Source organism: Indicator indicator, chromosome 38 (genome assembly GCF_027791375.1).
Source record: "Indicator indicator isolate 239-I01 chromosome 38, UM_Iind_1.1, whole genome shotgun sequence".
NCBI classification, from domain to species: domain Eukaryota; kingdom Metazoa; phylum Chordata; class Aves; order Piciformes; family Indicatoridae; genus Indicator; species Indicator indicator.
The window spans coordinates 3,296,024-3,323,284 of NC_072047.1; the positions used below are offsets into that span (position 1 = coordinate 3,296,024).

Here is a 27,261-nt window from a genome sequence, read left to right on the forward strand (position 1 = left end):
GTGCTCTCCCAGTATGCACCAGTGTCTCCCAGTATGGATCAGTGCCCTCCCAGTATGCACCAGTTCCCTCCCAGTAACCCCCAGTGTCTCCCAGTATGCACCAGTGCTCTCCCAGTATGCACCAGTGTCTTCCAGTATGGATCAGTGCCCTCCCAGTATGCACCAGTTCCCTCCCAGTAACCCCCAGTGCTCTCCCAGTATGCACCAGTGCCCTCCCAGTATGCACCAGTTCCCTCCCAGTATGCACCAGTGCCCTCCCAGTAACCCCCAGTGTCTCCCAGTATGCACCAGTGCCCTCCCAGTATGCACCAGTGCCCTCCCAGTAACCCCCAGTGTCTTCCAGTATGCACCAGTGCCCTCCCAGTATGCACCAGTGCCCTCCCAGTAACCCCCAGTGTCTCCCAGTATGGATCAGTGCCCTCCCAGTATGCACCAGTGCCCTCCCAGTAACCCCCAGTGTCTCCCAGTATGGACCAATGCCCTCCCAGTAACCCCCAGTGTCTCCTAGTATGCACCAGTGCCCTCCCAGTAACCCCCAGTGTCTCCCAGTATGGATCAGTGTCCTCCCAGTATGCACCAGTGCCCTCCCAGTAACCCCCAGTATGCACCAGTTGCCTCCCAGTATGGATCAGGACCCTCCCAGTATGCATAAGTTTCTTCCCAGTATTCACCAGCTGCCTCCCAGTATGCTCCAGTTGCCTCCCAGTAGCTCCAGCTGCACACAAATGCTTTTCCAGTTCGCTCCCAGTGCGTCCCAGTATAGACCAGTATCCTCCCAGTATGGACCAGTTGCACACAAATCCCTTTACTGGTTTATTCCCAGTACATCCCAGTAACAATCAAACACTCCCAGTACCCTCCCAGTGCCTCCCAGTATCCCCCAGTCCCTCCCAGTATGGACCAATGCCCTCCCAGTAACCCCCAGTGTCTCCCAGTATGCATCAGTGCCCTCCCAGTAACCCCCAGTGTCTCCCAGTATGGATCAGTGCCCTCCCAGTATGCACCAGTGCCCTCCCGGTAACCCCCAGTATGCCCCAGTTGCCTCCCAGTATGGATCAGGACCCTCCCAGTATGCATAACTTTCTTCCCAGTATGCTCCAGTTGCCTCCCAGTAGCTCCAGTTGCGCACAAATGCCTTTCCAGTTCCCTCCCAGTGCGTCCCAGTATAGACCAGTAGCCTCCCAGCATGGACCAGTTGCACACAAATCCCTTTGCTGGTTTATTCCCAGTACATCCCAGTAACAATCAAACACTCCCAGTACCCTCTCAGTGCCTCCCAGTATCCCCCAGTCCCTCCCAGTATGGACCAATGCCCTCCCAGTAACCCCCAGTGTCTCCCAGTATGCATCAGTGCCCTCCCAGTAACCCCCAGTGTCTCCCAGTATGGATCAGTGCCCTCCCAGTATGCACCAGTGCCCTCCCGGTAACCCCCAGTATGCCCCAGTTTCCTCCCAGTATGGATCAGGACCCTCCCAGTATGCATAACTTTCTTCCCAGTATGCTCCAGTTGCCTCCCAGTAGCTCCAGTTGCGCACAAATGCCTTTCCAGTTCCCTCCCAGTGCGTCCCAGTATAGACCAGTAGCCTCCCAGCATGGACCAGTTGCACACAAATCCCTTTGCTGGTTTATTCCCAGTACATCCCAGTAACAATCAAACACTCCCAGTACCCTCTCAGTGCCTCCCAGTATCCCCCAGTCCCTCCCAGTATGGACCAATGCCCTCCCAGTAACCCCCAGTGTCTCCCAGTATGCATCAGTGCCCTCCCAGTAACCCCCAGTGTCTCCCAGTATGGATCAGTGCCCTCCCAGTATGCACCAGTGCCCTCCCGGTAACCCCCAGTATGCCCCAGTTGCCTCCCAGTATGGATCAGGACCCTCCCAGTATGCATAACTTTCTTCCCAGTATGCTCCAGTTGCCTCCCAGTAGCTCCAGTTGCGCACAAATGCCTTTCCAGTTCCCTCCCAGTGCGTCCCAGTATAGACCAGTAGCCTCCCAGCATGGACCAGTTGCACACAAATCCCTTTGCTGGTTTATTCCCAGTACATCCCAGTAACAATCAAACACTCCCAGTACCCTCTCAGTGCCTCCCAGTATCCCCCAGTCCCTCCCAGTATGGACCAATGCCCTCCCAGTAACCCCCAGTGTCTCCCAGTATGCATCAGTGCCCTCCCAGTAACCCCCAGTGTCTCCCAGTATGGATCAGTGCCCTCCCAGTATGCACCAGTGCCCTCCCGGTAACCCCCAGTATGCCCCAGTTGCCTCCCAGTATGGATCAGGACCCTCCCAGTATGCATAACTTTCTTCCCAGTATGCTCCAGTTGCCTCCCAGTAGCTCCAGTTGCGCACAAATGCCTTTCCAGTTCCCTCCCAGTGCGTCCCAGTATAGACCAGTAGCCTCCCAGCATGGACCAGTTGCACACAAATCCCTTTGCTGGTTTATTCCCAGTACATCCCAGTAACAATCAAACACTCCCAGTACCCTCCCAGTGACCCACAAAGGGCTCTCAGGTGTCCCAGTACCTCCCAGTTGCCACCAAATCCCCTCCCAGTGCCTCCCAGTTCCCCCAAACCCCTTCCCAGTCCCCTCCCAGTATATCCCAGTTGCCAAGCTCAGTAGTAGAGCTCCCGGTCCCACCAGCCTGGAGGGGGGAAAGAAAAGTGAGCATCAAACCAGTGCCTCCCAGTATGTCCCAGTATCCTCCCACTGCCCTCCCAGTCCCTCCCAATCGCCTCCCAGTTCCCTCTCAGTCCCTCCCAGTCCCTCCCAATCCCCTCCCAATCCCTCCCAGTCCCTCCCACTCCCCTCCCAGTCCCTCCCAATCCCCTCCCAGTCCCTCCCAGTCCCCTCCCAGTCCCTCCTGATCCTCTCCCAGTCCCTCCCAATCCCCTCCCAATCCCCTCCCAGTCCCTCCCAGTGCTCACTCCCGGGGTGTCTCCGCACTCCCAGTTTCCTGATCTCGTCGTACACGAGGATGAGGAGGCCGAAGGGCATCGGCACCAACCACCACTGGAACCTGCCCAGTGCCTCCCAGTTCAGACCAGTAGCTCCCAGTCCCCCCTGCCAAATCCCTCCCAGTCCCTCCCAGTGCCTCCCAATCCCCTCCCAGTCCCTCCCAATCCCCTCCCAGTCCCTCCCAGTCCCCTCCCAGTCCCTCCCAATCCCTCCCAGTCCCCCAATCCCCTCCCAGTCCCTCCCAGTCCCTCCCAATCCCCTCCCAGTCCCTCCCAGTCCCTCCCAATCCCCTCCCAGTCCCTCCCAATCCCCTCCCAATCCCCTCCCAGTCCCTCCCAGTCCCTCCCAATCCCCTCCCAGTCCCTCCCAATCCCCTCCCAGTCCCTCCCAGTCCCCTCCCAGTGCCCCCAAACCCCTTCCCAGTGCTCCAACCCCCCTCCCAGTCCCCTCCCAGTGCCCCCCAGTACCGGATGGGCATGAAGTTGAAGACGTTTGGCATCCCTGGGCAGTAGCAGAGGAAGCAGCCGATGGACACCTGGAACACGATGGCCACCAGCAGGATGCGGTTCCTGGGGGGGGACACCACCACCTATGGACCCCTGTGGGACCCTGTGGGATCCTGTAGATCCCTAGGGACCGCTGTAGATCCCTGTAGTCCCCTATGGGACCCTATAGACCCCTATGGGACCCTGCAGAATCCTATGGGACCCTGCAGAATCCTATGGGACCCTATAGACCTCTATGGGACCCTACAGACTCCTATGGGACCCTATAGACCCCTATGGGACCCTGCAGAATCCTATGGGACCCTATAGACCTCTATGGGACCCTATAGACCCCTATGGGACCCTACAGACTCCTATGGGACCCTGCAGAATCCTATGGGACCCTACGAGCTCCTGTGGGAACCTATAGACCCCTGTGGGACCCTGCAGACTCCTATGGGACCCCATAGAGCCCTATGGGACCCGGTGGGATCCTGTAGATCACTATGGACTGCTATAGATCCCTGTAGTCCCCTATGGAACACTGTAGACTCCTATGGGACCCTCTAGACCTATATGGAACCCTATAGACCCCTATGGGACCCTCTAGAGCCCTATGGGACCCTGCAGACTCCTATGGGACCTCTATGGCCTCCTATGGTCCTTATGGATCCTTGTGGGTCCCTCCAGACCTCTATGGGACCCTATTGACCTCTGTGATCTCCTATGGTCCCTATAGACCCCTATGGGATCCTATGGTTCCTATGGGTGCCTGTAGGTCCCTACGGATCTCTATGGGACCCTATGGCCTCCTATGGGCCTCTATGGGGACCTCTGGGCCCCTCTGGGTCCCTATGGCTCCCTGTGGTCCCCTGTGGCCTCCTGTGGTACCCATGGACCCCTATGGTCCCTATGGGTCTCTGTGGTCCCTGTGGGTTCCTATGGACCTCTATGGGTCCCTATGGACAACTATGGTCTCTATGGGTTCCTATGGACTTCTATGGAGGCCTATGGCTCCTATGGATCTATATGGGGCCCTATGGACCTCTATGGTCCCTATGAGTCCCCATGGGGCCCTGTGGTTCCTATGGACCTCTATGGTCCCTATTGGACCCCATGGACCCTTATGGTCCCTATGGGTCCTTATGGCCCTCTATGGCCTCCTAATGTCCCTATGGACCTCTCCAGCCTCTGATGGACCTCCTCAGGTCCCTGTGGACCTCCTCAGCCCCCTGTGGAGCTCCTGGGCACCTGAAGAGGCCCTGCTGGAAGAGGGAGAGCCTCCTGGTCTTGCGGATGAGGACGTCGGCGATCTGGCACATCTCGATGCTGATGAAGAAGACAGTGTAGCAGGTGTACTGCTGGTAGCGCCGCTGCCAGAAGGTCTAGGAGATGGAGGCCACCATCAGATCACCCCTGAGGACCTCCCAAGAACCTTCCAGAAGGTCCTTATGGGTCCTACCCAACCCCCAGGCTCCATAACTACATCAAAGGTCTCGCTCCTGGGTGTCCTAAGACCCAAGGAGCTCCAAAGAACCTTCCAGAAGGTCCCTGGAGGTGCCACCTACCCACTGCTGGCCATAGCTGTCCTGAAGCTCCTGCTGGTGGACATCCTCCCAGTGGGGGCGGAGGCCCAGGCAGAGCAGAGGCCACCAACCCTCCTGGGCCATGGCCACGAAGTAGTCAGTGAAGCCGGCAAAGGATTGGATGGCTCCTGGTGGGGAGAGGACCTCTTGGTGGCCACATGGACATGGGCCAAGGTCTCTAAGGTGGTTAAGGAGCCATGGATCAAGGTGGCCAAGCAGCCATGGACCAAGGTGGTCTCCAGAAGCTCAACCACAGACCCAACCTTCTGGAGAACCTCAACCAGAGCTCCACCACCCATCCCAGGTGGATATTGACCACCAGGACCTTCTCAACCATCCATGGTGGACCTCCAGTAGAACCTCATCCAGAGCTCCACCACCCATCCCAGGCTGGATATTGACCACCAGCCCAGGAGAACCTCAACATTCAACCCCAAACCAAAGCTCCACCACCCATCCCAGGTGGACATCGACCACCAGGACCTTCTCAACCATCCCTGGTGGACCTCCCTGGGCAGGTCCTACCTATCTGGAAGTAGGAGTAGGCGGCCAGGGGCTCGTTGACCAATCGGTCTCGCCGGGGGTGGCGCGGCCGCAGGTGCATGATGTCGCTCTCCGCCCGCTCGTAGGCCAAGGACACCGAAGGGAACTGCAGGGGGAGGAGGTCCCAGCTGAGGAGCCACCAGGCTTGGGTGAGGAACCCTCAAAGGTCACCTGGAGAACCTCAAAGGTCAACTGGAGAACCTTAAAGGTCAACTGGAGGACCTTAAAGGTCACCTGGAGAACCTCGAAGGTCACCTGGAGAACCTCAAAGGTCAACTGGAGAACCTTAAAGGTCACCTGGAGAGCCTCAAAGGCCAACTGGAGAACCTCAAAGGCCAACTGGAGAACCTCAAAGGTCACCTGGAGGACCTCAACCTCCACCTTGTTTCTGCTTGAGGAACCTCATCTGGAGGAGGTGGTGTGGGAGGTGGCAGGGCAGGAGGAGGTGGTGGAGGAGTTGGACGTGGAGGAGGTGGTAGAGGAAGAAGAGGTGGAGAAGGAGGTGGTGGAGGTGGTGGAGGAGGTGGTGGTGGAGGAGCAGGAGCTGGTGGAGGAGGAGGAAGAGGTGGAGGAGGAGGTTGAGGAGGAGGTGGAGGAGGTAGGGGAGTTGTAGAAGGAGGTGGTGTGGGAGGAGGAGGTGGAGGCGGCGGTGGAGGAAGAAGGGGAAGAGGAGGAAGAGGAGGAGGAGGTGGAGGAAGAAGAGGTGGAGGAGGAGGTGGAGCAAGAAGAGGTGGAGGAGGTGGTGGAGGAGGAGATGGAGGAGGAAGAGGAGGAGGTGGTGGAGGAAGAAAAGGTGGAGGAGGTGGTGGTGGGGGAAGAGGAGGAGGTGGAGAAGGAAGAGGAGGAGGTGGAGGAGGAAGAAGAGGTGGAGGAGGTGGTGGTGGGGGAAGAGGAGGAGGTGGAGAAGGAAGAGGAGGAGGTGGAGGAGGAAGAAGAGGTGGAGGAGGTGGTGGGGGGAAGAGGAGGAGGTGGAGAAGGAAGAGGAGGAGGTGGAGGAGGAAGAGGAGGAGGTGGAGGAGGAAGAAGAGGAGGTGGAGGAGGAGGTGGTGGGGGAAGAAGAGGTGGAGGAGGAGGTGGTAGAGGAAAAAGAGGTGGAGGAGGAGGAGGAGGTGGTGGAGGAGGAGGTGGTGGGGAAAGAAGAGGTGCAGGAGGAGGTGGAGGTGGTGGAGAAGGCAGAGGTGGAGGAGGAGGTGGAGAAGGAAGAGGAGGAGGTGGTGGAGGAGGAGAAGGAAGAGGAGGAGGTGGTGGAAGAAGAAGAGGTGGAGGTGGAGGCTGATGGTGAGGCTGAGGAGGGTGATGGTGATGGTGAGGAGGGTGATGGTGATGAGGAGGAGGGCGCTGAGGCTGATGAGGGGGGGAGGGCTCTCACGATGTCGGTGCAGAGCTCGATGAAGAGGATGGTGATGCAGCCCAGGGGCAGGGGCACGCTGGCCGTGATGTAGATGAGGTAGGGAGTCAGCTCGGGGATGTTCTTGGTCAGGGTGTAGGCGATGGACTTCTTCAGGTTGTCGAAGATCAGGCGACCTGCGGGGGGGGCAGGACCTGCTGGGGGCCTCCGAGGGCTGCACCACCAGCAGGGGCAGCAGGGCTGTGGGGCACCAGGAGGGTCAGGGAGCAGCAGGAGGGCAATGGAGCAGCAGGAGGGTCGTGGAGCAGCAGGAGGGTCATGGAGCAGCAGGAGGGTCATGGAGCACCAGGAGGGTCATGGAGCAGCAGGAGGGCAATGGAGCAGCAGGAGGGTCATGGAGCAGCAGGAGGGCAATGGAGCAGCAGGAGGGCAATGGAGCAGCAGGAGGGTCATGGAGCAGCAGGAGGGTCATGGAGCACCAGGAGGGCAATGGAGCACCAGGAGGGTCATGGAGCACCAGGAGGGCAATGGAGCAGCAGGAGGGTCGTGGAGCAGCAGGAGGGCAATGGAGCAGCAGGAGGGCAATGGAGCAGCAGGAGGGTCATGGAGCAGCAGGAGGGCTATGGAGCAGCAGGAGGGCAATGGAGCAGCAGGAGGGTCATGGAGCAGCAGGAGGGTCATGGAGCAGCAGGAAGGCAATGGAGCAGCAAGAGGGCTATGGAGCACCAGGAGGGTCGTGGAGCACCAGGAGGGCAATGGAGCACCAGGAGGGCAATGGAGCAGCAGGAGGGCAATGGAGCAGCAGGAGGGTCATGGAGCAGCAGGAGGGTCATGGAGCACCAGGGGGGTTATGGAGCACAAGGAGGGTCATGGAGCAGCAGGAGGGCAATGGAGCAGCAGGAGGGTCATGGAGCAGCAGGAGGGTCATGGAGCAGCAGGAGGGTCATGGAGCACCAGGGGGGTTATGGAGCACAAGGAGGGTCATGGAGCAGCAGGAGGGCAATGGAGCAGCAGGAGGGTCATGGAGCAGCAGGAGGGTCATGGAGAACCAGGAGGGCAATGGAGCACCAGGAGGGTCATGGAGCACCAGGAGGGTCATGGAGCAGCAGGAGGGCAATGGAGCACCAGGAGGGTCAGGGAGCACCAGGAGGGTCATGGAGCAGCAGGAGGGCAATGGAGCAGCAGGAGGGTCATGGAGCAGCAGGAGGGTCATGGAGCAGCAGGAGGGCAATGGAGCACCAGGAGGGTCATGGAGCAGCAGGAGGGCAATGGAGCAGCAGGAGGGTCATGGAGCAGCAGGAGGGTCATGGAGCAGCAGGAGGGTCGTGGAGCAGCAGGAGGGCAATGGAGCAGCAGGAGGGCAATGGAGCAGCAGGAGGGTCATGGAGCAGCAGGAGGGCAATGGAGCAGCAGGAGGGCAATGGAGCAGCAGGAGGGCAATGGAGCACCAGGAGGGTCATGGAGCACCAGGAGGGCAATGGAGCAGCAGGAGGGCAATGGAGCAGCAGGAGGGTCATGGAGCAGCAGGAGGGCAATGGAGCAGCAGGAGGGTCATGGAGCAGCAGGAGGGCAATGGAGCACCAGGAGGGCAATGGAGCAGCAGGAGGGTCATGGAGCACCAGGAGGGCAATGGAGCAGCAGGAGGGTCATGGAGCAGCAGGAGGGCAATGGAGCACCAGGAGGGCAATGGAGCAGCAGGAGGGTCATGGAGCACCAGGAGGGTCATGGGGCACCAGGAGGGCAATGGAGCAGCAGGAGGGCAATGGAGCAGCAAGAGGGCTATGGAGAACCAGGAGGGTCATGGACATATGGAGACATAGACCAAACCAACCAGGACCCCAAGAACCCAACCAAGGTGACCAAGACCCAACCAACCAAGATGGCCAACACCCCAAGACCCAAGACCATCCAAGGTGGCCAAGACCCAACCAAGGTGGCCAAGACCCAACCAAGGTGCCCAAGACCCAACCAAGGTGCCCAAGACCCAACCAAGGTGGCCAAGACCGCAAGACCCAACCAAGGTGGCCAAGACCCAACCAAGGTAGCCAAGACTGCAAGACCCAACCAAGGTGGCCAAGACCTCAAGACCCAAGCAAGGTGGCCAAGACCCAACCAAGGTGACCAAGACCCCAAGACCCAACCAAGGTAGCCAAGACCCCAAAACGCAACCAAGGTAGCCAAGACCCCAAGACCCCACCAAGGTGGCCAAGACCCAACCAAGGTGACCAAGACCCCAAGACCCAACCAAGGTAGCCAAGACCCCAAAACGCAACCAAGGTAGCCAAGACCCCAAGACCCCACCAAGGTAGCCAAGACCCCAAGACCCAACCAAGGTGGCCAAGACCCAACCAAGGTGGCCAAGACCCCAAGACCCAACCAAGGTGGCCAAGACCCAACCAAGGTAGCCAAGACCCAACCAAGGTGACCAAGACCCAACCAAGGTGACCAAGACCCAACCAAGGTGACCAAGACCCCAAGACCCAAGCAAGGTGGTCAAGACCCAACCAAGGTGACCAAGACCCAACCAAGGTGACCAAGACCCAACCAAGGTGACCAAGACCCAACCAAGGTGACCAAGACCCAACCAAGGTGACCAAGACCCAACCAAGGTAGCCAAGACCCAACCAAGGTGACCAAGACCCAACCAAGGTGACCAAGACCCAACCAAGGTAGCCAAGACCCAACCAAGGTGACCAAGACCCAACCAAGGTGACCAAGACCCAACCAAGGTGACCAAGACCCAACCAAGGTGGCCAAGACCCCAAGACCCAAGCAAGGCGGCCAAGACCCAACCAAGGTGACCAAGACCCAACCAAGGTGACCAAGACCCAACCAAGGTAGCCAAGACCCAACCAAGGTAGCCAAGACCCAACCAAGGTAGCCAAGACCCAACCAAGGTGACCAAGACCCAACCAAGGTGACCAAGACCCAACCAAGGTGACCAAGACCCAACCAAGGTAGCCAAGAGCTAACCAAGGTAGCCAAGACCCAACCAAGGTAGCCAAGAGCCAACCAAGGTGACCAAGACCCAACCAAGGTAGCCAAGACCCAACCAAGGTGACCAAGACCCAACTAAGGTGACCAAGACCCAACCAAGGTGACCAAGACCCAACCAAGGTAGCCAAGACCCAACCAAGGTAGCCAAGACCTAACCAAGGTGACCAAGACCCAACCAAGGTGACCAAGACCCAAGCAAGGTAGCCAAGACCCAACCAAGGTGACCAAGACCCAACCAAGGTGACCAAGACCCAACCAAGGTGGCCAAGACCCAACCAAGGTGACCAAGACCCAGCCAAGGTAGCCAAGACCCAACCAAGGTGACCAAGACCCAACCAAGGTGACCAAGACCCAACCCAGGTGACCAAGACCCAAGCAAGGTAGCCAAGACCCAACCAAGGTGACCAAGACCCAACCAAGGTGGCCAAGACCCAACCAAGGTGGCGAAGACCCCAAGACCCAAGCAAGGCGGCCAAGACCTAACCAAAGTGACCAAGACCCAACCAAGGTGACCAAGACCCAACTAAGGTGACCAAGACCCAACCAAGGTAGCCAAGACCCAACCAAGGTAGCCAAGACCCATCCAAGGTGACCAAGACCCAACCAAGATAGCCAAGACCCAACCAAGGTAGCCAAGACCCAACCAAGGTGACCAAGACCCAACCAAGGTGACCAAGACCCAACCAAGGTGACCAAGACCCCAAGACCCAACCAAGGTAGCCAAGAGCCAACCAAGGCGGCCAAGACCCCACCCAGCTCCCCCAGCACCCAAGCTCTGCAGGAGGCCTTGGCGGGCCCTGTCTGCCCCCGACCTTGCTCGACGCCGGTGACGATGGAGGCGAAGTTGTCGTCCAGCAGGATCATGTCGGCGGCGTTCTTGGCGGCGTCGGAGCCGGCGATGCCCATGGCCACGCCGATGTCAGCCTTCTTCAGCGCCGGCGAGTCGTTCACACCGTCCCCGGTCACCGCCACGATGGAGCCCTGGCAGGGGACACGCCGGGGCGGGGGGGGGGGTGGCACCAAGGACACAGCTGGGGGCACCGTGAGCCAAGGAGGAGCCAACCCAGGTGGTCAGGAACCAACCGAGGTGGTCAGGAACCCAAGACTCAACCAACCAAGACCAAGGTGGTGGCACCAAGGACCCAGGTGGTGGCACCAAGAGTCGAGGTGGTGGCACCAAGAACAGAGATGGCCAAGAAGCCAATACCAAGGTGGTGGCACCAAGAACAGAGATGGTCAAGAAGCCAAGACCCAACCAACCAAGACCCAGGTGGTGGAACCAAGAGCCAAGAAGGAGCCAACCAAGGTGGGCAAGAACCAACCAAGGTGGGCAAAAACCCAAGACCCAAGCAACCAAGACCAAGGTGGTGGCACCAAGAGCAGAGGTGGTGGCACGAAGAACAGAGATGGCCAAGAACCTAAGACCCAACCAACTAAGACCAAGGTGGTGGCACCAAGAGCCAAGGAGGAGCCAACTAAGGTGGTCAGGAACCAACCAAGGTGGCCAAGAACCCAAGACTCAACCAGCCAAGGCCAAAGGTGGTGGCACCAAGAGTTGAGGTGGTGGCACCAAAACCAGAGATGGCCAAGAACCCAAGACCCAACCAACCAAGACTGAGGTGGTGGCACCAAGGACCCAGGTGGTGGCACCAAGGACCCAGGTGGTGGCACCAAGCGCCAAGAAGGAACCAACCAAAGTGGTCAAGAAGCAACCAAGGTGGGCAAGGACCAATCAAGGTGGTCAAGAAGCCATGGTGGCACCTTGAGGACCTCCCCACCATGGTGGCACCTCGAGGACCTCCCCCACCACTCTTCTTCCCCTCCCCTTGAGGCCACCCCAGGTCCTCTCCATGTCCCCAGAGCCACTCCAGGATGTCCTCACCAGCTTCTGGCAGCTCTCCACGATCACCAACTTCTGCTGGGGGGAGGTCCTGGCGAAGACCATCTCAGGGTGGGTCTGGAGAAGACCTTGCAGAGCTTCTGGGGTCATGGCTGCCAGCTCCGCCCCGGTCACCACCCTGGCCCTGGCCTGCCTGTAGAGGACAACAGCTGAAGGTCTTCTCCTGCTCCTCAGCTTCGTGGAGGTCCAAGGGGTTGTGGTGGCCTCCCATGGGGTCAAGGGCATCACCCATCTCCACCCATGGTCAAGGTCACCTCCAGCCATGGTCAAGGTGACCTCCACCCAAGGATCTTCTCCATCCATGGACCAAGATCGCCTCCACCCAAGGATCTTCTCCACCCATGGCCAAGGTCACCTCCACCAGGGGATCTTCTCCACCCATGGACCAAGACCACCTCCACCCATGGCCAAGGTCACCTCCACCCAAGGGTCTTCTCCACCCATGGCCAAGGTCATCTCCACCCAAGGATCTTCTCCACCCGTGGTCAAGGTCACCTCCACCCAAGGGTCTTCTCCACCCATGGTCAAGGTCATCTCCACCCAAGGATCTTCTCCACCCGTGGTCAAGGTCACCTCCACCCAAGGATCTTCTCCACCCATGGTCAAGGTCACCTCCTCCCATGGTCAAGGTCATCTCCACCCAAGGATCTTCTCCACCCGTGGTCAAGGTCACCTCCACCCAAGGATCTTCTCCACCCATGGTCAAGGTCACCTCCTCCCATGGTCAAGGTCATCTCCACCCAAGGATCTTCTCCACCCATGGTCAAGGTCACCTCCACCCAAGGGTCTTCTCCACCCATGGTCAAGGTCACCTCCACCCAAGGGTCTTCTCCACCCATGGTCAAGGTCACCTCCACCCAAGGGTCATCTCCACCCAAGGATCTTCTCCACCCGTGGTCAAGGTCACCTCCTCCCATGGTCAAGGTCATCTCCACCCAAGGATCTTCTCCACCCATGGTCAAGGTCACCTCCACCCAAGGGTCTTCTCCACCCATGGTCAAGGTCACCTCCACCCAAGGGTCATCTCCACCCAAGGATCTTCTCCACCCATGGCCAAGGTCACCTCCACCCATGGCCAAGGTCACCTCCACCCAAGGATCTTCTCCACCCAAGACCACCTCCCCCTGGTCCTCCAAGCTCCACCTCCAGAGCCAGGAGGTCCCACCTGGGGTCCACCCTGTCGAGGGGCACCCGGAGCCGAGCTGCCACCTCCTCGGGGGTCTCGCTGCCCTCCGAGATGATGCCGACGGCGGCGGCGATGGCCTTGGCCGTGATGGGATGGTCCCCGGTCACCATGATCACCTGGGGGTCACCAGGGGAGGTCACCTGCAGGAGCTCCACCCAACCACCACCAGCTCCACCTCTCCACCTCCTTCCTGCTCAACACCACTCATGGACCCTTCCTCAGTTCGGGGCCTTCTTGGTGTCCCTCCATCCCCACGTCCCCTCCATGCCCTTGGTGTCCTCCCATCCCCACGTCCCCTCCATGCCCTTGGTGTCCTCCCATCCCCACGTCCCCTCCATGCCCTTGGTGTCCTCCATCCCCACGTCCCCTCCATGCCCTTGGTGTCCTCCCATCCCCACGTCCCTCCATGCCTTGGTGTCCTCCCATCCCCACGTCCCCTCCATGCCCTTGGTGTCCCTCCATCCCCACGTCCCTCCATGCCTTGGTGTCCTCCCATCCCCACGTCCCCTCCATGCCCTTGGTGTCCCTCCATCCCCACGTCCCCTCCATGCCCTTGGTGTCCTCCCATCCCCACGTCCCCTCCATGCCTTTGGTGTCCTCCCATCCCCACGTCCCCTCCATGCCCTTGGTGTCCCTCCATCCCCACATCCCCTCCATGCCCTTGGTGTCCCTCCATCCCCATGTCCCCTCCATGCCCTTGGTGTCCCTCCATCCCCACGTCCCCTCCATGCCCTTGGTGTCCTCCCATCCCCACGTCCCCTCCATTCCTTGGTGTCCTCCCATCCCCACGTCCCCTCCATGCCCTTGGTGTCCCTCCATCCCCACGTCCCCTCCATGCCCTTGGTGTCCTCCCATCCCCATGTCCCCTCCATTCCTTTGGTGTCCTCCCATCCCCACGTCCCCTCCATTCCTTTGGTGTCCTCCCATCTCCATCCCCTTGGTGTCCTCCCATCCCCACATCCCCTCCATCTCCTCCATGTCCCTATGGCCACCCTAAGGTCTCCCCATGGTCCCTTCATGATGTCCCCAAGGTTTCTCCTTGGCCTCCTCATGGCCATTCCATGATGGTCTTCCCATGGTCCCTCATGGTCCCTCCATGGCCTCCCCAAGATCTCCCCACGGCCTCCCCCTGCTCCCTCCATGATCCCCCCAGGTCTCCCCCTGCTCCCTCCATGGTCTCCCCCTGGTCTCCCCATAGCCATCCCATGATGCCTCCCCATGGCCTCCCTATAGCCTCCTCAAGATCTCCCCATGGCCTCCCCATGGGATCATGATGGTCTCCCCCTGCTCCCTCCATGATCCCCCCAAGGTCTCCCTCTGCTCCCTCCATGATCCCCCCATGGTCTCCCCTTAGCCATCCCATGATGGCCTCCCCAAGATCTCCCCAAGGTCTCCCTCTGCTCCCTCCATGATCCCCCCATGGTCTCCCCTTAGCCATCCCATGATGGCCTCCCCAAGATCTCCCCAAGGTCTCCCCCTGCTCCCTCCATGATCCCCCCATGGTCTCCCCTTAGCCATCCCATGATGGCCTCCCCATAGCCTCCCCATGGCCTCCCCCTGCTCCCTCCATGGCCTTCCCCCCCTCCCCCTCCCCCTGGTCTCCCCCCAGACCCCTCCCCTCTCTGCCCCCCTACCCTGATGCCTGCAGTCCTGCACTTGAGGACAGCCTGGGGGACGGTGGCCCTGGGGGGGTCGATCATGGAGACCAGGCCGGCGAAGCAGAGCCCCACGGCCACCTCCGGGAGGTGCTCAGGCTCCGTCCCGGCTGCCACCGCCCCTGCCGGCAGCCAGCGAGCGCAGAAGCCTGCGGGGGACACCGCCGGGGCCTTGGCACCGCCTGGGGGCCTGGGCACCGCCTGGGGGCCTGGGCACCGCCTGGGGACCTTGGCACCACCTGGGGACCTTGGCACCGCCTGGGGGCCTTGGCACCACCTGGGGACCTGCTCCACCACCTGGGGACCTTGGCACCGCCTGGGGACCTGGGCACCGCCTGGGGACCTGGGCACCACCTGGGGACCTTGGCACCGCCTGGGGACCTGGGCACCGCCTGGGGGCCTTGGCACCGCCTGGGGGCCTGGGCACCGCCTGGGGGCCTGGGCACCGCCTGGGGACCTTGGCACCGCCTGGGGGCCTGGGCACCACCTGGGGGCCTGGGCAACGCCTGGGGGCCTGGGCACCGCCTGGGGACCTTGGCACCGCCTGGGGACCTGGGCACCGCCTGGGGACCTGCTCCACCACCTGGGGACCTGGGCACCGCCTGGGGACCTGCTCCACCACCTGGGGGCCTTGGCACCGCCTGGGGGCCTGGGCACCGCCTGGGGACCTGGGCACCGCCTGGGGACCTGCTCCACCGCCTGGGGGCCTGGGCACCGCCTGGGGACCTGGGCACCGCCTGGGGGCCTGGGCACCACCTGGGGGCCTGGGCACCGCCTGGGGGCCTTGGCACCGCCTGGGGGCCTTGGCACCACCTGGGGACCTTGGCACCACCTGGGGACCTTGGCACCGCCTGGGGGCCTGGGCACCGCCTGGGGACCTGGGCACCGCCTGGGGACCTGGGCACTGCCTGGGGGCCTGGGCACCGCCTGGGGGCCTGGGCACCGCCTGGGGACCTGGGCACCACCTGGGGACCTGCTCCACCACCTGGGGACCTGGGCACCGCCTGGGGATCTTGGCACCGCCTGGGGACCTGGGCACCGCCTGGGGACCTGGGCACCGCCTGGGGGCCTGGGCACCGCCTAGGGACCTGCTCCACCGCCTGGGGGCCTGGGCACCGCCTGGGGACCTTGGCACCGCCTGGGGGCCTTGGCACCGCCTGGGGGCCTGGGCACCGCCTGGGGGCCTGGGCACCACCTGGGGACCTGCTCCACTGCCTGGGGGCCTGGGCACCGCCTGGGGGCCTTGGCACCGCCTGGGGACCTGCTCCACTGCCTGGGGGCCTGGGCACCGCCTGGGGGCCTGGGCACTGCCTGGGGACCTGGGCACTGCCTGGGGACCTGCTCCACCACCTGGGGACCTTGGCACCACCTTGGGGCCTGGGCACCGCCTGGGGGCCTGGGCACCACCTGGGGACCTGGCCACCGCCTGGGGACCTGCTCCACCGCCTGGGGACCTGGGCACCGCCTGGGGGCCTGGGCACCGCCTGGGGACCTTGGCACCACCTCGGGACCTGCTCCACAACCTCCTCCATCTCCATCTCCACCTCCCTTTGATCTCCTCCATCTCCCTTTGATCTCCTCCATCTCCACCTTCTTGATCTGCTCCATCCCCACCTGCCTTTGATCTCCTCCAGCTCTACCTTCCTTTGATCTCCTCCATCTCCATCTCCCCTTGAACTCCTCCATCTCCACCTCCCTTTGATCTCCTCCATCTGTACCTCCTTCATCTCCTCCATCTCCACCTCCCCTTGGTGTCCTCCATCTCCACCTCCTTGATCTCCTCCATCTCCATCTCCCCTTGGTGTCCTCCATCTCTACCTCTTTCATCTCCTGCATCTCCACCTCCCCTTGGTGTCCTCCATCTCCACCTCCCTTTGGTCTCCTCCCTCTCCACCTCCCCTTGGTGTCCTCCATCTCCACCTCCTTCATCTCCTCCATCTCCACCTCCCCTTGAACTCCTCCATCTCCATCTCCCCTTGGTGTCCTCCATCTCTACCTCTTTCATCTCCTGCATCTCCACCTCCCCTTGGTGTCCTCCATCTCCACCTCCTTCATCTCCTCCATCTCCACCTTCCTTTGGTCTCCTCCCTCTCCACCTCCCCTTGGTGTCCTCCATCTCCACCTCCTTGATCTCCTCCATCTCCACCTCCCTTTGATCTCCTTCCTCTCCACCTCCCCTTGGTGTCCTCCATCTCTCTTTGATCTCCTCCATCTCCACCTCCTTGATCTCCTCCACCCCTTGACCTCCCCCACCTCTTGATCTCCTCCATCCCAACCTCTCTTTGCCCTCCTCCACCTCCTTGATCTCCTCCACCCCCTGGTGGCCTCCACTCACCCAGGACCCTCTCCCCACGTCCCCCCAGCTCTGCGTAGGCCTCCTCGAAGGCCTCCCTCCATTGGGTGTCCAGGGCCAGCTCCTGCCCCTTCAGCAGCACTGAGCTGCACCTCTCCAGGACCTTCTCAGGAGCTCCTTTCAGGACCAGCAGTTGACGTTCTCCAGCATCGTGGACCGAAACCTGCCCCAGGGACAACCTCTGGTTGGGGTCTCCCCTCCTCCTGGGCACCACCAGGACCTCCTGGAGCCCACCAGGACCTTCTAGGGACCATCAGGACCTTCTAGGGACCATCAGGACATCCTGAAGCCCATCAGGACCTCCTGGGTCCCACCAAGACCTTCTGGATCCCATCAGGACCTTCTAGGGACCACCAGGAACTCCTGGGTCCCAACAAGACCCTTGGGAGCCCACCAGGACCTCCTGGGTCCCATCAGGACCTTCTAGGGACCATCAGGACCTCCTGGGTCCCATCCAGGACCTTCTGGATCCATCCTGAAGTTCTGGACCTCTCCTGGTCCTCACCTGGGCCCCTTCGGCGGGGGGAAACTGGGAGGGACTGGGAGGGGGCTGGGAGGGGACTGGGAGGGACTGGGAAGGACTGGGAGTGGATTGGGAGGGGATTGCGAGGGACTGGGAGGGACTGGGAAGGGACTGGGAGGGGACTGGGAGGGACTGGGAGGGGATTGGTAGGGACTGGGGTGGACTGGGAAGGGACTGGGAGGGACTGGGAGGGGACTGGGAGGGACTGGGAGTGGATTGGGAGGGACTGGGATGGACTGGGAAGGGACTGGGAGGGACTGGAAGGGGACTGGGATGGACTGGGAGTGGATTGGGAGGGGATTGGGAAGGGATTGGGAGGGACTGGAAGGGGACTGGGATGGACTGGGAGGGACTGGGGGTGGGTTAGGTGGGTCCAGACTGACTCCTCCTGGTCCCTACTGGTCTGTACTGGTCCATACTGGTCTATACTGGTCCATACTGGGCCGAGTGACCTGAGGCTGCTGGGGATGCAGCAGAGGGGAGGGGACTGGGACGGGCCCCTCCTAGGCCCTCTTGGTTTATACTGGTCTGTACTGGTTTATACTGGTCTGCACTGATCTGTACTGGTTTATACTGATCCGCACTGGTCTGTACTGGCCTATACTGGTCCGCACTGGTCCGCACTGGTCGCACCTGGAACTTGTTGGTGGAGTTGAAGGGCAGCTCTGCCACCTTGGGCAGCCTCCCCCTGGCCTCCTCCACCGAGCCCAGGGTCAGCTCGGCGAACTTCAGCAGCGCCGTCTCCGAGGCGTCCCCCAGGACGTCCCTCTGGGGGGAGGGGGAGGGGTTAGGAGGGGATCCTGTAGGGGTGCTATAGACACATCCCCCCCTCCCCCCTATAGACCTCCTATAGAGCGCTTAGAGATTGCCTACAGACCCCTATGGAGCCCTATGGAGCCCCTGTAGACCCTTATGGAGCCCTATGGAGTCCCTATGGAGCCCCTATAGACCTTATGGACCCCCATAGAGCCCTATGGAGCCCCTATAGACCCCTATGGAGTCCCTATGGAGTCCCTATGGAGCCCCTATAGACCTTATGGACCCCCATAGAGCCCTATGGAGCCCCTATAGACCTTATGGACCCCCATAGAGCCCTATGGAGCCCCTATAGACCCTTATGGACCCCCATAGAGCCCTGTGGAGCCCCTATAGACCCTTATGGACCCCCATAGAGCCCTATGGAGCCCCTATAGACCCTTATGGACCCCCATAGAGCCCTATGGAGCCCCTATAGACCTTATGGACCCCCATAGAGCCCTGTGGAGCCCCTATAGACCTTATGGACCCCCATAGAGCCCTATGGCCCCTATAGACCCTTATGGACCCCCATAGAGCACTATGGAGCCCCTATAGACCCTTATGGACCCCCATAGAGCCCTATGGAGCCCCTATAGACCCTTATGGACCCCCATAGAGCCCTATGGAGCCCCTATAGACCTTATGGACCCCCATAGAGCCCTGTGGAGCCCCTATAGACCCTTATGGACCCCCATAGAGCCCTATGGAGCCCCTATAGACCCTTATGGACCCCCATAGAGCCCTATGGAGCCCCTATAGACCCTTAAGGACCCCCATAGAGCCCTATGGAGCCCCTATAGACCCTTATGGACCCCCATAGAGCCCTATGGAGCCCCTATAGACCCTTATGGACCCCCATAGAGCCCTATGGAGCCCCTATAGACCCTTATGGACCCCCATAGAGCCCTATGGAGCCCCTATAGACCTTATGGACCCCCATAGAGCCCTATGGAGCCCCTATAGACCTTATGGACCCCCATAGAGCCCTATGGAGCCCCTATAGACCCTTATGGACCCCCATAGAGCCCTATGGAGCCCCTATAGACCTTATGGACCCCCATAGAGCCCTATGGAGCCCCTATAGACCCTTATGGACCCCCATAGAGCCCTATGGAGCCCCTATAGACCCTTATGGACCCCCATAGAGCCCTGTGGAGCCCCTATAGACCCTTATGGACCCCCATAGAGCCCTATGGAGCCCCTATAGACCTTATGGACCCCCATAGAGCCCTATGGAGCCCCTATAGACCCTTATGGACCCCCATAGAGCCCTATGGAGCCCCTATAGACCCTTATGGACCCCCATAGAGCCCTGTGGAGCCCCTATAGACCCTTATGGACCCCCATAGAGCCCTATGGAGCCCCTATAGACCCTTATGGACCCCCATAGAGCCCTATGGAGCCCCTATAGACCCTTATGGACCCCCATAGAGCCCTATGGAGCCCCTATAGACCCTTATGGACCCCCATAGAGCCCTATGGAGCCCCTATAGACCCTTATGGACCCCCATAGAGCCCTATGGAGCCCCTATAGACCCTTATGGACCCCCATAGAGCCCTATGGAGCCCCTATAGACCCTTATGGACCCCCATAGAGCCCTATGGAGCCCCTATAGACCCTTATGGACCCCCATAGAGCCCTATGGAGCCCCTATAGACCCTTATGGACCCCCATAGAGCCCTATGGAGCCCCTATAGACCCTTATGGACCCCCATAGAGCCCTATGGAGCCCCTATAGACCCTTATGGACCCCCATAGAGCCCTATGGAGCCCCTATAGACCCTTATGGACCCCCATAGAGCCCTATGGAGCCCCTATAGACCCTTATGGACCCCCATAGAGCCCTGTGGAGCCCCTATAGAGGCCTATGGACCCCCACAGGTGTCCTATGGACCCACTATAGAGGCCTATAGGCCCTGTATAGAACCCTATAGAGCCCTCTGGACCCCTCCAGACCCCCAGAGACCCCTCTAGGACCCCATAGACCCCTCTAGCACCCCCTATTGACCCCCTCTAGACCCCTCCAGACCCCCAGAGACCCCTCTAGGACCCCATAGACCCCTCTAGCGCCCCCTATTGACCCCCTCTAGACCCCTCTAACCCCATCTAGACCCCTCTAGGACCCCATAGACCCCTTTAGCACCCCCTATTGACCCCCTCTAGGCCCATCTAGACCCCTCTAGGACCCTCTAGCCCCCCTAGCACCCCCTATTGACTCCTCTATCCCCCTCCAGACCCCCCTAACACCCCCTAAGGCCCCCTGTAGCCCCCCCTAGTGCCCCCTATTGACCCCTCAAGGCCCCACCTTGGCCACGGGGATGTCATCCTGGCCTGGCTTGAACTGAGCTCTGTTGCAGAGGGTCACAACCTTGCTGAGCATGGTCCAGGTGGCTGAGGATTGGTCGAAGCTCTGGCCTGGAAGGGGGAGGGAGGTGGTGGGGACGTGAGGATGGGAGGCCACCAGCGGAAGAACCAAGCCCAAAGGACCTCCTCAAGCTCAACCCAACCTCGAGGACCTCAGCCCAACCTCGAGGACCTCAGCCCAACCTCTGGGTCCCTCAAGGGCTTGGAGGTTCCTCAAGGACCACCTGGACCCTGCCAGGACCTCCTGGGTCCTTCAAGAGCTTTGTGGTTCCTCAGGACCTTTGAGGTCCCTCAAGACCTTGGAGGTTCCTCAGGACCTTGGAGGTTCCTTATGGACCTCAAGGACCTTCAAGACCTTTGAGGTCACTCAGGACCCTTGGAGGTTCCTCTAGACCTTGCAGGTTCCTTATGGACCTCAAGGGCCTTCAGGACCTTCGATGTCCCTCAAGACCTTGGAGGTTCCTCAAGACCTTGGAGTTCCCTCAAGACCTTGGAGTTCCCTCAAGACCTTGGAGCTCCCTCAAGACCTTGGACCTTCCTCAAGACCTTGGACCTTCCTCAAGACATTGGAGGTTCCTTATGGATCTCAATGACCTTCAAGACCTTTGAGGTCACTCAGGACCCTTTGATGGTCCTCAAGACCTTGGAGCTCCCTCAAGACCTTGGAGCTCCCTCAAGACCTTGGAGGTTCCTCAGGACCTTGGAGCTCCCTCAAGACCTTGGAGCTCCCTCAAGACCTTGGAGCTCTCTCAAGACCTTGGAGGTTCCTCAAGACCTTGGAGGTTCCTCAAGACCTTGGAGCTCCCTCAAGACCTTGGAGGTTCCTCAAGACCTTGGAGGTTCCTCAAGACCTTGGAGGTTCCTCAGGACCTTGGAGCTCCCTCAAGACATTGGAGGTTCCTCAAGACCTTGGAGGTTCCTCAAGACCTTGGAGCTCCCTCAAGACCTTGGAGCTCTCTCAAGACCTTGGAGGTTCCTCAAGACATTGGAGGTTCCTCAAGACATTGGAGGTTCCTCAAGACCTTGGAGGTTCCTCAAGACCTTGGAGCTCCCTCAAGACCTTGGAGCTCTCTCAAGACCTTGGAGGTTCCTCAAGACATTGGAGGTTCCTCAAGACCTTGGAGCTCCCTCAAGACCTTGGAACTCCCTCAAGACCTTGGAGCTCTCTCAAGACCTTGGAGGTTCCTTATGGACCTTCAAGACCTTTGAGGTCACTCAGGACCCTTTGATGTTCCTCAAGACCTTGGAGGTTCCTCAAGACCTTGGAGGTTCCTCAAGACCTTGGAGGTTCCTCAAGACCTCAGAACTCCCTCACAGACCTCAAGGTCCCTCGAGACCCTTGGAGGTCCCTCCAGGACCACCTGGCAGCCCCTCCCCGCCCCCAGCAGGACCCTCCTGACCTGATTGGTCCTCGGTGGTGTCGGCAGTGTGGATCTGGTTGTCGAACCAGAGGTGGGCCACAGTCATCCTGTTCTGGGTCAGGGTCCCTGTCTTGTCCGAGCAGATCACCGAGGTGGACCCCAAGGTCTCCACTGCCTCCAGGTTCTTCACCACACAATTCTTCCTGGCCAGCCTCTTGGCCGTCAGAGAGAGGCACACCTGGGCCAGGGCCAGGAGAAGACAGCTCAGAAAGGGTCAGGAGGGATCTTGAAGGCATCTCAGAGGGGTTTGAAGGACCTCAGGAGGGTTTGAAGGACCTCAAAGGCATCTCAGAGGGGTTTGAAGGACATCTCAGAGGGGTTTGAAGGACCTCAGGAGGGTTTGAAGGAACTCAAAGGCATCTCAGAGGGGGTTGAAGGAGCTTTGAGGTTCCTCAAGACCTTGGAGCTCTTCCTCAAGACCTTTGAGGTCCCTCAAGAGCTTAGAGCTCCCTCAAGAACTTTGAGTTCCCTCAAGAGCTTGGAGGCTCCTCAAGAGCTTGGAGGTCCCTCAAGGCCTTGGAGGTCACTCAGGAGCTTGGAGGCTCTTCAAGATCTTGGAGGTTCCTCAAGTGCTTGGAGGTCCCTCAAGAGCTTTGTGGTCCCTCAAGACCTTTGAGGTCCCTCAAGAGCTTGGAGGTCCCTCAAGGCCTTGGAGGTCCCTCAAGACCTTGGAGGTTCCTCAAGAGCTTTGTGGTCCCTCAAGAGCTTGGAGGTTCCTCAGGAGCTTGGGAGCTCCTCAAGACCTTGGAGGTACCTCAAGAGATTTGAGGTCCCTCAAGAGCCATGGAGGTTCCTCAGGAGCTTGGAGGTCCCTCAAGACCTTGGAGGTTCCTCAAGTGCTTGGAGGTCCCTCAAGAGCTTTGTGGTCCCTCAAGAGCTTTGTGGTCCCTCAAGACCTTTGAAGTCCCTCAAGACCTTGGATGTTCCTCAAGAGCTTGGAGGTTCCTCAAGAGTTTTGAGCTCCCTCAACAGCTTTGAGCTCCCTCAAGACCTTGGAAGTCCCTCAAGACCTTGGAGGTCCCTCAAGACCTTGGAGGTTCCTCAAGACCTTGGAGGTTCCTCAAGAGCTTTGAGCTCCCTCAACAGCTTTGAGCTCCCTCAACAGCTTTGAGCTCCCTCAAGAGCTTTGAGCTCCCTCAAGACCTTGGAAGTCCCTCAAGACCTTGGAGGTTCCTCAAGACTTTGGAGGTTCCTCAAGACCTTGGAGGTTCCTCAAGACCTTGGAGGTCCCTCAAGACCTTGGAGGTTCCTCAAGACTTTGGAGGTTCCTCAAGACCTTGGAGGTTCCTCAAGACCTTGGAGGTCCCTCAAGACTTTGGAGGTTCCTCAAGACCTTGGAGATCCCTCAAGACCTTGGAGGTTCCTCAAGACTTTGGAGGTTCCTCAAGACCTTGGAGGTTCCTCAAGACCTTGGAGGTTCCTCAAGACTTTGGAGGTTCCTCAAGACCTTGGAGGTTCCTCAAGACCTTGGAGGTCCCTCAAGACCTTGGAGGTTCCTCAAGACCTTGGAGATCCCTCAAGACCTTGGAGATCCCTCAAGACCTTGGAGGTCCCTCAAGACCTTGGAGGTTCCTCAAGACCTTGGAGGTTCCTCAAGAGCTTTGAGCTCCCTCAACAGCTTTGAGCTCCCTCAAGACCTTGGAGGCCCCTCAAGACCTTGGAGGCCCCTCAAGACCTTGGAAGCTCCCCCAGGAGCTCAGAGTCCATCTAGATGCCCCTTGGCCCACTTGAGGGACCTCAAAGGTCCTCCTCCCACCTCCACCCTCCCCTCCCTCCTCACCGTGACTGTGGCCAGCAGCCCCTCGGGGACGTAGGCCACCACGATGGCCATGAAGAAGACCATGGCCCGCAGGAAGGGGTAGCCAATGACCATGGCCACCACGAAGAAGGTGGCCCCGAAGAAGACAGCCAGGCCGGCGATGATGTCCACGAAGTGCTCGATCTCCACCGCGATCGGAGTCTTCTCCTCCCCCACCCCAGAGGCCAGGCTGGCGATGCGGCCGATGATGGTCCTGTCCCCCGTGCTCACCACCAGCCCCTGAGCTGTGCCTGGGGGAGGAGAGGACCTCAGAGGGGGTGGTGGAAGTCCAAAAAGGGCTCCTGGTGGCACCCAGAACCAAGATCTTGGTTGAACCGAGAAGTTGTGGTGGTTCCAAGAGGTCCTGGTGGCACCAAGAGGTTCTGGGAGGAGAAAGGTCTTGGTGGGACCAAGAGGTTCTGGGAGGAGAAAGGTCTTGGTGAGACCAAAAGGTTGTGGTGGGACCAAGAGGTTCTGGGAGGAGAAAGGTCCTGGTGGGACCAAGAGGTTCTGGGAGGAGAAAGGTCTTGGTGGGATCAAGAGGTTGTGGTGGGACCAAGAGGTTCTGGGAGGAGAAAGGTCTTGGCGAGACCAAAAGGTTGTGGGGGGCCAAGAGGTTGTGGTGGGACCAAAAGGTTCTGGGAGGAGAAAGGTCTTGGTGGGACCAAGAGGTTGTGGTGGGACCAAGAGGTTGTGGTGGGACCAAAAGGTTCTGGGAGGAGAAAGGTCTTGGTGGGATCAAGAGGTTGTGGTGGGACCAAGAGGTTGTGGTGGGACCAAGAGGTTCTGGGAGGAGAAAGGTCTTGAGGGGACCAAGAGGTTGTGGTGGGACCAAGAGGTTGTGGTGGGACCAAAAGGTTCTGGGAGGAGAAAGGTCTTGGTGGGATCAAGAGGTTGTGGTGGGACCAAGAGGTTCTGGGAGGAGAAAGGTCTTGAGGGGACCAAGAGGTTGTGGTGGGACCAAGAGGTTCTAGGAGGAGAAAGGTCCTGGTGGGACCAAGAGGTTCTAGGAGGAGAAAGGTCTTGGTGAGACCAAAAGGTTGTGGGGGGCCAAGAGGTTGTGGTGGGACCAAAAGGTTCTGGGAGGAGAAAGGTCTTGGTGGGACCAAGAGGTTGTGGTGGGACCAAGAGGTTGTGGTGGGACCAAGAGGTTCTGGGAGGAGAAAGGTCTTGGTGGGATCAAGAGGTTGTGGTGGGACCAAGAGGTTCTAGGATGGTGGGACCAAGAGGTTCTGGGAGGAGAAAGGTCTTGGTGAGACCAAAAGGTTGTGGTGGTCCAAGAGGTTGTGGTGGGACCAAGAGGTTGTGGTGGGATCAAGAGGTTGTGGTGGGACCAAGAGGTTGTGGTGGGACCAAGAGGTTCTGGGAGGAGAAAGGTCTTGGTGGGATCAAGAGGTTGTGGTGGGACCAAGAGGTTCTGGGAGGAGAAAGGTCTTGGTGGGACCAAGAGGTTGTGGTGGGACCAAGAGGTTGTGGTGGGACCAAGAGGTTCTAGGAGGAGAAAGGTCCTGGTGGGACCAAGAGGTTGTGGTGGGACCAAGAGGTTGTGGTGGGACCAAGAGGTTCTGGGAGGAGAAAGGTCTTGGGGGACCAAGAGGTTGTGGTGGGACCAAGAGGTTGTGGTGGGACCAAGAGGTTCTGGGAGGAGAAAGGTCTTGGTGGGATCAAGAGGTTGTGGTGGGACCAAGAGGTTGTGGTGGGACCAAGAGGTTGTGGTGGGACCGAGAGGTTGTGGTGGGACCAAGAGGTTGTGGTGGGACCAAAAGGTTCTGGGTGGAGAAAGGTCCTGGTGGGACCAAGAGGTTGTGGTGGGACCAAGAGGTTCTGGAGGGAAAGGTCTGGGGACCAAGAGGTTGTGGTGGGACCAAGAGGTTCTGGAGGAGAAAGGTCTTGGTGGGACCAAGAGGTTGTGGTGGGACCAAGAGGTTGTGGTGGGACCAAAGGTTCTGGGAGGAAAGGTCTTGGGGGACCAAGAGGTTGTGGTGGGACCAAGAGGTTGTGGTGGGACCAAGAGGTTCTGGGGGAGAAAGGTCTTGGTGGGACCAAGAGGTTGTGGTGGGACCAAGAGGTTCTGGGGAAAGGTCTGGTGGGACCAAGAGGTTCTGGGGGAGAAAGGTCTTGGTGGGACCAAAGGTTGTGGTGGGCCAAGAGGTTGTGGTGGGACCAAGAGGTTCTGGGAGGAGAAAGGTCTTGGGGGACCAAGAGGTTGTGGTGGGACCAAGAGGTTGTGGTGGGACCAAGAGGTTCTGGGGGAAAGGTCTTGGTGGGACCAAGAGGTTGTGGTGGGACCAAGAGGTTGTGGTGGGACCAAGAGGTTCTGGTGGGACCAAGAGGTTGTGGTGGGACCAAGAGGTTGTGGTGGGACCAAGAGGTTGTGGTGGGACCAAGAGGTTCTGGTGGGACCAAGAGGTTGTGGTGGGACCAAGAGGTTGTGGTGGGACCAAGAGGTTGTGGTGGGACCAAGAGGTTGTGGTGGGACCAAGAGGTTGTGGTGGGACCAAGAGGTTGTGGTGGGACCAAGAGGTTGTGGTGGGACCAAGAGGTTGTGGTGGGACCAAGAGGTTGTGGTGGGACCAAGAGGTTGTGGTGGGACCAAGAGGTTCGTGGTGGGACCAAGAGGTTGTGGTGGGACCAAGAGGTTGTGGTGGGACCAAGAGGTTGTGGTGGGACTCAAGAGGTTGTGGTGGGACCAAGAGGTTGTGGTGGGATCAAGAGGTTGTGGTGGGACCAAGAGGTTGTGGTGGGACCAAGAGGTTGTGGTGGGACCAAGAGGTTGTGGTGGGACCAAGAGGTTGTGGTGGATCAAGAGGTTGTGGTGGGACCAAGAGGTTGTGGTGGGACCAAGAGGTTGTGGTGGGATCAAGAGGTTGTGGTGGGACCAAGAGGTTGTGGTGGGACCAAGAGGTTGTGGTGGGATCCAAGAGGTTGTGGTGGGACCAAGAGGTTGTGGTGGGATCAAGAGGTTGTGGTGGGACCAAGAGGTTGTGGTGGGATCAAGAGGTTGTGGTGGGACCAAGAGGTTGTGGTGGGACCAAGAGGTTGTGGTGGGATCAAGAGGTTGTGGTGGGACCCAAGAGGTTGTGGTGGGACCAAGAGGTTGTGGTGGGACCCAAGAGGTTGTGGTGGGACCAAGAGGTTGTGGTGGGACTCAAGAGGTTGTGGTGGGATCAAGAGGTTGTGGTGGGATCAAGAGGTTGTGGTGGGACCAAGAGGTTGTGGTGGGACCAAGAGGTTGTGGTGGGACCAAGAGGTTGTGGTGGGACCAAGAGGTTGTGGTGGGACCAAGAGGTTGTGGTGGGATCAAGAGGTTGTGGTGGGACCAAGAGGTTGTGGTGGGACCAAGAGGTTG

General features: G+C 59.7%; 1 protein-coding gene across 1 annotated transcript in view; it reads right to left on the reverse strand.

Moving 5' to 3' along the window:
* Window positions 1–2,611: 2,611 nt before the first annotated feature.
* The window catches only part of ATP4A (ATPase H+/K+ transporting subunit alpha), a gene marked incomplete at its 5' end in the record, with an annotated part of 38,692 nt that continues 14,042 nt past the window's right edge, over window positions 2,612–27,261 (reverse strand). The window contains 16 exons of the mRNA XM_054396607.1: window positions 2,612–2,640; window positions 2,924–3,015; window positions 3,422–3,523; window positions 4,691–4,824; window positions 5,008–5,153; window positions 5,551–5,674; window positions 6,938–7,092; window positions 10,726–10,894; window positions 11,796–11,946; window positions 12,979–13,115; window positions 14,634–14,803; window positions 16,990–17,170; window positions 18,164–18,298; window positions 20,635–20,744; window positions 22,094–22,292; window positions 23,895–24,163. Coding sequence (XP_054252582.1) covers window positions 2,612–2,640; window positions 2,924–3,015; window positions 3,422–3,523; window positions 4,691–4,824; window positions 5,008–5,153; window positions 5,551–5,674; window positions 6,938–7,092; window positions 10,726–10,894; window positions 11,796–11,946; window positions 12,979–13,115; window positions 14,634–14,803; window positions 16,990–17,170; window positions 18,164–18,298; window positions 20,635–20,744; window positions 22,094–22,292; window positions 23,895–24,163 — 2,303 coding nt within the window. The remainder of the gene's footprint in view (window positions 2,641–2,923; window positions 3,016–3,421; window positions 3,524–4,690; window positions 4,825–5,007; window positions 5,154–5,550; window positions 5,675–6,937; window positions 7,093–10,725; window positions 10,895–11,795; window positions 11,947–12,978; window positions 13,116–14,633; window positions 14,804–16,989; window positions 17,171–18,163; window positions 18,299–20,634; window positions 20,745–22,093; window positions 22,293–23,894; window positions 24,164–27,261) is intronic.